The sequence below is a fragment of the Rhea americana genome, unplaced genomic scaffold, assembly GCF_003343005.1.
Source record: "Rhea americana isolate MKP2758 unplaced genomic scaffold, rheAme1 scaffold_135, whole genome shotgun sequence".
Taxonomy (NCBI): Eukaryota; Metazoa; Chordata; class Aves; order Rheiformes; family Rheidae; genus Rhea; species Rhea americana.
In genome coordinates, this window is record NW_028185428.1 from 624,265 (window position 1) to 632,734 (window position 8,470).

General features: G+C 60.4%; 2 protein-coding genes across 2 annotated transcripts in view; one reads left to right on the forward strand and one right to left on the reverse strand.

Moving 5' to 3' along the window:
- The first annotated feature begins 2,072 nt into the window (after window positions 1–2,072).
- IL17B (interleukin 17B) lies at window positions 2,073–3,930 on the forward strand. Its single transcript, XM_085298021.1, has 3 exons — window positions 2,073–2,093; window positions 3,132–3,418; window positions 3,675–3,930. The coding sequence occupies exons 1-3, from the start codon at window positions 2,073–2,075 to the stop codon at window positions 3,928–3,930; spliced, it is 564 nt and encodes a 187-aa protein (XP_085154147.1).
- A 1,641-nt stretch (window positions 3,931–5,571) lies between these two features.
- PCYOX1L (prenylcysteine oxidase 1 like) overlaps window positions 5,572–8,470 on the reverse strand; it is a 4,555-nt gene continuing 1,656 nt past the window's right edge. The window contains exons 2-6 of the mRNA XM_085298123.1: window positions 8,200–8,406; window positions 7,423–7,597; window positions 7,055–7,266; window positions 6,802–6,942; window positions 5,572–6,421 (exon numbers count right to left, since the gene is read on the reverse strand). Coding sequence (XP_085154249.1) covers window positions 5,763–6,421; window positions 6,802–6,942; window positions 7,055–7,266; window positions 7,423–7,597; window positions 8,200–8,406 — 1,394 coding nt within the window. The 3' untranslated portion in view covers window positions 5,572–5,762. The remainder of the gene's footprint in view (window positions 6,422–6,801; window positions 6,943–7,054; window positions 7,267–7,422; window positions 7,598–8,199; window positions 8,407–8,470) is intronic.

An 8,470-nucleotide genomic window follows, 5' to 3' on the forward strand; every position in this document is an offset into this window, starting at 1 on the left:
TGGCGCCCGCCCGCGCGGCCCTGCCGGAGGGGCGTTGCGGTAACGCACCCGTCCGGCTCGGCAAGCGCCGGGTGGCCGCGGGGCTCGTGCCGCTGGGGCTGCGCCCCCTCTGCCAGGTGCCCGAGGTGACGAAAGGGACACGTGCTCAGTGCCTGAGGTCAGCCCGCACCCAAGAGGATGGCAAAGACCCCCCAAAGCGCTGACGTGCTGGCTAACGAGGACGCTAACAGGGCCTGGGGCTCCCCTGCGGGCGCGGGCAGCTTGGCGAACTCCCTGCGGTGGCAGGGGGCTGCAAGGAGGAGGGATGCGACAAGGCTGACCCTGCTCTGCGGGCTTCCTGCAAGCCCAGATCCTGGACTGAGAAAAGGACATGGAAACCTCCCTCCAGCCTGCAAGGCACGAGGGTCTTCTAACCCGTGGAGACGGGGGATGTGTCCTGCTGTTGGAAGGTGGGAGGCAGAGCAATGTCAAGTGCAGCCACGAAGACCTGAGGGGGTGGCAGAGTGCTGCCGGAGGGGAATTGGCCTGGCCTGGGGCCACCCCACTGCTGTCCACAGCGGGGAGGGGAGCTGGGAGCTCCCACCAGCTCCACATGGCTTGGACGGGTTGTGGGGGGAACAGCACCGCCGCAGGGGAACGGGATCGGAGAGCAGAAACCTCCTGAGGGAGCCTGCTCGTTCCTCCAGCAGCCATCCGAGTCCTGGTGGGGAATGAACTGAGAGACATGAAAGGGAGCTCCAGAGAAGCGGGGAATAACCTGCTTTCCGGGAGCCCAGTGAGGAGCTTGAGGCATCCTTGCTTCTACTGCAGCACAGCTGGTTGCGTTCGGGTGCTCGCTGCGGGGCTGGCAGTGCACCGGGATGGCCAGCTCCCAGCCTGGCCCCAGGAGGCTGCAAGAAGAGGCCGGGGCTGTGAGAYGGCTCCCCGGGCACAGGGGGGAGCGGAGGGATGGCAGGGATGGAGGGATGCCGATGCGGTTGCGTGGAGGACAGCACCATCGTGTGGCACAGCGCCCGCACAGGCCCCGGGCTGCAGGACGAGGATGCAGGCTGGCGGGTGGGCTGCCTGCAAGGCCTGGTTGCTGGAAACCCTTGCCAGCCCCCTCCTAGCACAGACCCTTCYACCTCCAACCAGCAGCACAATCCCCATCCCTGGACCCGGTGTCACTGCAGCCACCCACCACTGCTCAGTTTCCCCTACCGTAGCATCCAGCTCACTGTGCTGCTAACACTTGGCAACATGAAGCTAGAGCAGTCCCCAACTCTTCCGAGAGCAGGCATGTGCCAACCCCCAGCACCCATGCCAACAACCTCTGTGTCCCTGCGGCTCAAGGCCCTGCCCTGGAGGCCTCCTGGAAGCAGAGCTGTGCGTCTGCCTGCAGCTGAACCCGCCCTTGGCACTGCAAGGGGCTGCACAGGGCCAGCAGAAGGGAAAGGTTTGGGGACCTGGACACCATGGGAGCTGGAAGCAATCAGTGCCATTGCCTTGCTGTTGGGTRGAAGGGTTCAAGCCATGGTTGTTCCTGGGGACAGTGGAGCTGGTGGCAGGCACATGGGGACCGCTCGGGACCCAGCAGGAGAAGTGCTAGGTTACATGCACACCACCACGTTGGTGGATGAGGCAGGCCACAACGCTCAGTGCTCCCACAGAGCCTCCAGCTCCTCCAGCCCTGCGAGCAGCATCCCTCCCAGCCCTGGGCAGAGCTGGGACTACTCTGGCACCTTCAGCAGCTCCAGAGCCCCCCAGATCCCCTCCCTCTGGCCAGGTTTTTGCTAAGTGACCCCTCTCCAGGCTGCCTGGTCTGTGMGACGGACCAGTCGCCTAGCCATCACTGGAGCCGCAGGTGGAGCCAGCACCCGAGGAGGAGGAGGAGGGAGGCTGAGTCCCAGACCGCGCTGGCCCCCAGTCCTGCCAGCTCGGAGGCTCACTGGCACCTCGGGGACGCTCTCCGCGCTGCCGGACACACCTCCGGCAAAGCGGAGCCGGGGGCTGGGGCTTTCCCTTTTTAGTTTCCTGGCTCACCCTGTGCCAGCCACACTGCAGCGAAGGCGTCCGGCAACCCCTCCGCTGCGATGGAGCGGGCTCCAAACCTGGTAGGTGACTGCACCTCTCACTCATTTTTCTTCTTTTATATAATAATTTACACTCCTGTTTATCGATGGCTGCCCAGGCTTGTTTGCTTTGGAGATTCATGCTTTGGTCTGCAAGACCAATTGCTCCCAAGCCTGGCACAGTTGGGACAAAACAGCCTTGGAGAACAAACCAGAGACAGTTGGATGGGAGAGTCCAGCACAGGAGAGGGGGAAAAAATCGACTTGTGCTTTAAAGAGCGGTCCCCGGTCCCCGTGCGCCGTCGCCCAGGCAGAAGCGGCGTCACGCAGCAGCGCGGTGCGGCTGCCTCGGGGTGAGGCACGGCCGCAGGCAGGGTGCGGGGCTGCCTCCGGCCAGCTGCAGTGACACGAATAGCAGGGAGCAGAGCTACAGAAAGCAACTTTGTTCGCTGCTGGGCAGCCTGCCGGGTGTCAGCACACGGGAGCTCGGCCCTGCGAGGCCAGAGGGAGAAGGAAAGGAAAAAGCATCTTTCTTTCTCTCTCTCCCCGTCCTTGGAGCACAGAGGGAGGGAGAGGAGGCTTTGGATAAAGATCCCATTCTTGACTGTCTCATCTCTAAAGCCCCTTTCAAGCCAGCAGCTCCCCAGGTATGCCCTGAGCTGAATGTGTACCTATCCCTYCAAGCATGCAGCCATCTCTGGGGTGGGGCCAGGAAAGAAACCAGCAGCAAAACTCAGGAGCGAGCAAGGGAAGGCTGGGGAGGGCACTTTGGGCAATTAAAATGGGAAGCAGCTACYTCTGCCCGAGGCTTTGCCAGCCACACACATCAGCTGGGGCTTGGGTTACAGGCTCACCCCGAAGGTRTGCCCACCAGCCCCCCAAACCTTCCCCTGGTGTGCTTCTCTTTCTCACCTGCAAACTAGCACTGCCCCTCTGGGAATTTGTATTTGCTACCCCAAGGTCAGTGCAATCCTGCTGTCACCCATTGACCCATTTGAGCTGTGGACAGTTCTCCTTCCACTAAGGAGCAGTTAGCTCTCTGGGCCTGGGCACTCACACATCATCCTCCTTCCTCTTTAGCTTCTCTTCTGTATCTTCACCTTTGCCATGGTCCTAGTCCCAGAAGCGAAGGACCAAAGTAAGGGAGTGAAGGGAAAGAGAAGAGGGCCAGCACGGTCCACCACAGCTCCCCCTGCCCTGGCTTGGGCCCCGGATGACACCTACACCCCCATGGAGGACTACGAACGGAGCATCCAGGACATGGTGCGCCAGCTCAAGAACAGCTCCGAGCTGGGTGACACCAAGTGCCAGGTCAACCTGAGGCTCTGGAGGTCCAACCGAAGAAGCTTATCCCCCTGGGCATACAGGTGAGCTTGARGCAGAGCTCTCTCAGGCAGGGCTGAGTAGTACTGGCTCTGTGCAAGCAGGGCCCTGCAGTGGCCACGACTCCAGCATCATAGAGCCACCCCAGGGCTGCTATGATTGCAGAGATGCAATGTGACGCAGTGCCCAATTTCACCTCATGGTGGGATTGTCCTGCTTGTCTCAGCTGCCCACTGCCCCAAACCTCACCCGCCAGGCTCACCGTATCTCCAGTCTCATGCTGCTTTTCCTCTCATCCAGCATAAATCACGATGCAACACGGATCCCAGCAGACATCCCTGAGGCCCGATGCCTCTGCACTGGCTGCATCAACCCCTTCACAATGCAGGAGGACCGCACCATGGCCAGCATTCCCATCTACAGCCGGCTGCCTGTCCGCCGGCTGCTCTGTCAGGTGTCGGGCGAGGTGGGGCACAAGCCCTCCACGAAGAAGTGTCAGAAGAAGTACCAGACAGTCATGGAAACCATAGCTGTGGGCTGCACCTGCATCTTCTGAGGTTGCTCTTGCTAACCCCTACAGCCTGCAGGCATGCGCTGGCAACTAACCAGCTTGCTCTTGCTTCCCAAGTCTGCCCAGTCCTCTGGGAGAGGGTTGTCAGACTGTTAGGACAAGGAGAGCCTCTCAACAAGGAGACCGCAGCTGCTTTGACCCAAGAGCTCCCTGAAATTCCCTTGCAGATTCCATCAGCCTCATTCCAAGTAGCCTCTTTGGGGACACCCAGCTCTGAGGCAGCCCCTCCAAGTAACCCAGCTATACAGTCCCGCATCTGGCCTTGCAGTAAGACATAGCCAAATCCTCTAACCTCCAGGACGGGCACACAGCAGGGAGTGGTATTGGACAGCGAGGAGCAGAGAGGAAGGTGGCTATCCCCAAGTCCCTCTGGCTGGGTAAGAGCAGGCCTCTTGCCTGGCCTCTTGCCTCTCCAAAGCGCCCATTTGCCTTCAATCACTCCACTAGTGCAACAGCAGCTGGTGTCCAGTCCTTCTCAGCTCTCTCAAGTCCTCCTTTGCCTACGTACAAGCTCTTTTATGCTGGACCAGGCAGCACAGGCAAAAGGGAGAGCAGATCATGGCTTAGGCCCCAAAAGCTACCTCTGGCACATGAGGGTTGTGTAGAAGCACAGAGAGTGCTGGAGACACATCCCCTTTCACCAAGGCAGCACCCCAAATCCTTGCAGCTGAGCCCATGCTGCCCTGACGTAGCTATGCTGAGGCGGCGGCAGAAGGGGTGAGTTGGGTCTGTCCTGCTGCCAGGCTGGGTGCACGGCTTGGGAGCGTTACTGGGAAGGGCAGAAGCAATACTGTGTCCTAGTGCCTGGCAGAGGAACGCAGCACGAAGAGAACAGGGGTGGCTGAACCCCTTGGGGAGGTTGGGGCAGCTTTCAAATTCCTCAATAAAAAGCATCACTGGCCCCTGTCTGAGCCGCTCTGTGTCTCAGCCCATCGCATGCCACCCTTCTGCACTCCTGCCCRCCTGAAGGATAAGAGGTGGGTGCTGCCCCAGAGCACCCGGCTTTCTCCCAGCAAGGATCTGCTGTCCCCTAGAAACAGAGCCAAGTCTGACTCCCTCCTAAGCTGAGGGAGTCTTGGATGCTCTTGGAAACAGAGGTACCTTGGGCAGCAGGCATCTCCTTCTGCTTGCCAGGAGCCATTGCAGCAAACCCTGCACACCCACCCTTCAAGGTGTGGGACCAGGCAAGCAAAGCTAGCCTACATGCACAGCACAGGAAAATGCTGTGATACCTCCTGCTGCCAGCCTGGGCCAGGCCCTGCCACAGAGTTGTGACAGGGCAAAGTGRGGAAGTGATGGTGTGCAGGAGGTGGGAGAATTGCCCWCACARCACCCCTGCCACCTCCAACCCACCYGGCTGCTGGGCTGGGCTCAGTGCAGCAGCTGAAATGTTCTCCTGCCCCCTGTGCCAGGACCTGGAAAGGCTGAATACCTCACCAGGAGAGGAGAGCCTCTGCGCCTCCCCAGGGCCAGCACCATCTGCTGTTGATGCCAGACAGCTCTGTCCTTAAAAGCCTTTTGAGTTCCCCCACCATAAAGGGATGATCAAAGATCAGAGAAAAAGGCACAGAACCCTTCCAGTGCAGGGTGGAGAGGGGGACACACRGGAAACCAAAGCACATGGCATAAGACTCACAGCAACACAAGGCAGGGACTGTATTCCTGAAGGCAAAGCATGTTCAAGTCATCTGGGAAACAGCCCTTCTCCCTCCCACAGATCATTCCCCCAGCCCAAAACCCCATGGTGTCCCCAAGGCAATAAATACTCCCAAGGCTACTACACACAGAAGCTCCTGGCCCACCTTCTCCCCTGTGCATCACAGTTCAGTCTTCACCTTGTGCATCAAGTCCTTCTGGTCAATTTTCTCCAGGTCCTGATACCAACGGTTATAAGCCAGGAGGGCCACATTTTTGGCTGCCACAGCTACCATTTCCATGGAGCTGGCCACCCACTCCACACTGCTGAGGTAGAAGAGGTTGTCATGGAGCACGATGGGTGGGAGGGACTTGGCAGAGTCGTAGTGAGGATATGTCTGCCACTCTGTCACCTGCACCGAGTAGTAGGACCGGAAGAGGGTCTTCAGCTGCTGCTTGTCCAGWGGTTGCTGGGAGAGGACTCGCCACACCGCAGCTTCCTGGGGCTGTTTGCGACGGAAAGTAGAGGAGATGTTGACAGGACAGATGTTGTCCATGGCATTGAAGAAGAGGTCAGGGGTGTCTGTAGTGAGGATGCTGGCAAAAGGGAAGAGTTTGGGGTCGGGGAAGCCAAAGTAAGAGGAGTTGAGGTAACCATGCACCACGGAGGTAACGGAGGGCTGGAAGCCACCAGGGAAGTCAGTGATGGGTGGCTCGAAGTTCTGAAAAGTGAAGTTGCTCCTGCTGGGGTGTAGGGGAGCCGTCAACACCACCATGTCATAGAAACCCGAGCCCTGGCCCTCGCTGTCCTCGTAGTGCACCTGGTACAGGGCTCTCCCTTCTGAAAGGGAAGATGGGCCAATGAGGAGCCACCCTGAGCCTCTAGCTGTATTGCCCTGACCGTCCAACCCCCCCACCTTTACTAGCACAGCCTCCATTTCCTGGTTTCCCAGTACATACCGGTGTTGGACCATAGCATGTGATAGTTATGGATGAGTTGCTGAGGCTTTAAGGGCAGTGGAGAGAGCGTGAGTTTGTTTGAAATCTTTATCGGGATCAGGGTATCAGTTAGCCTCTGAAAGCTCTCTCTCTGCTCCAGCATTCCCACAGTGCCCACCCACCACCACTTGCCCCTTCAGGCCCAAACTCACGTCTCAGGCTGGCAACACCCAGGGGTGCTTGGTGCTGGCCAGACCCCCCACCCTCCACACCCAGCCTCACCCGAGCTGTGCAGAGAGATGCCCGTCACTCTGGCAGGGATCACGTTGGCTTTGGTCAGCTTCAGCAGACCYGAACACACCAGCTTGTTGCCTCCTTCCACCGCCCATGTGCTACCCTGGGCCCCCGCCAGTGACATGGCTCCTGGGGAGAGGAAGAAGAAGGTGCCTCAGGCTCCCCAGCACAACACCCTGCCCGGAGAAGGGACCCCAGGAAGGAAAGTCACACAGGGAGAAGGGGGGGTGTCCCACTTCACCTGCAAAGGCAGGCACCAGCACTGACTGGCCATAGCTGGACCGCAGGACAGCCGCGATGACGTCGTCCACAAAGCGCTGCGTGACGCCCACCTCCAGCAGGGACTCGGCCACCGAGCGCTGTGTCATGTTGACGAAGGCCTCACCCCCAAGCGAGCGCAGCAGCTCCTCCAGGCTGGAGAAGGCATAGCCGTATGCCTGGTACTTGTAGATCCTGGAGGCGACAGAAGCACAGGACACCTCYGTCCCCTCCGCGCTGCCAGTCTGTCCCAGGCCTCCCCGAGTGGAACAGGCATAGTGCCGCGAGGGGAACGCGAAGTCCTGGTGCTAGGAAAGGCCCTGTCCCCCCGCCRCCCTGCAGCTCTCCTACCTCATGAACTTCTCCATCACCTCTTCCACCCACATCTGCAGGCGCAGGAAGCTGATCCCATAGTGCCACCAGAGCCGGAAGAGGTTCAGCAGGTACCAGTCTGTCTCCTCCAGGACAAAGTGCTCCCCACTGAAAATGGCGCTCTTCCCTGCCACCTCGCGCCGGTGCTTGAGGCCTGCGGGGAGRAGGACCCTGCTTCGCACTCCCTCTGCAGCTGAACTTCTGAGCTCTGCTCAGCACCTTAGGGAGGGACTGACCGCTGGGAGAAGCCAGCGCCAAATAACTCTGCCCTGGGGACAGGGGTGGGTCAGAGGGTAAAAGAAAAGCTCCTGCTCTCACACTGGGGCTCTTTGCTCTTGAACAAGCTGAGGACAAGCTGAGGTACAAACACCTCAACCAGCASGGATGTGCTCAGCATGAAACCCCAGGGCTCTCCAGGCATGGGGGTCCTGGACTGACCCCRTAGATTGGGGCATCACGTGGAGCTGATCTGCTGCACGTCAGGACCCCCCTCTCCACGACACAYGCATTCATCCTCCTGGGGATGGAGACCCGGAGACCCTCCACCTTCACAGCAGGGATCTGCCGGGGCCCCTCACTCCCGATGCTCTGCTGGGCCACCCCAAGCCCTTTCTCTGGGACAACACAGACAAGACAGTGCCGAGGAGCACAGCCCCAGAAGCCTTTCGGATGGGGGAGGGGGGACAGTGCCGGGCGAGCAGGACCCGTCCCTCGCCGGCAGGCAAGCGGGCGGCCCGGCCGTGCCCGCGCGCTCACCCAGGATCTTGACGAAGTCCTGCATGTGCAGGTTGAGGGAGTGGATGGAGGCGCCGCCGCTCTCGTACTGCTGCTTGTTGACGGTGACGGTGGCCAGCCGCCCCCCGACGTCGGCCTTCTCGTACACGTCCAGCTGCACCTGCGGCCCGAAGTGCTGCTGCAGGAAGTAGGCGACGGCCGAGCCTCCGATGCCGGCGCCCACCACGGCTGCCGGCAGAGAGGGGCAGAGCGGCGCGTGAGGCCGGCGAGCCCCGCCGCGGCGCAGCGCGCT

Coding starts and splice junctions, on each gene's coding strand:
- IL17B (XM_085298021.1), top strand. CDS start 2,073: ATGGAGCGGGCTCCAAACCTG. Junction 2,094..3,131: donor TGGAGCGGGCTCCAAACCTG/GTAGGTGACTGC, acceptor CTTCCTCTTTAG/CTTCTCTTCTGTATCTTCAC.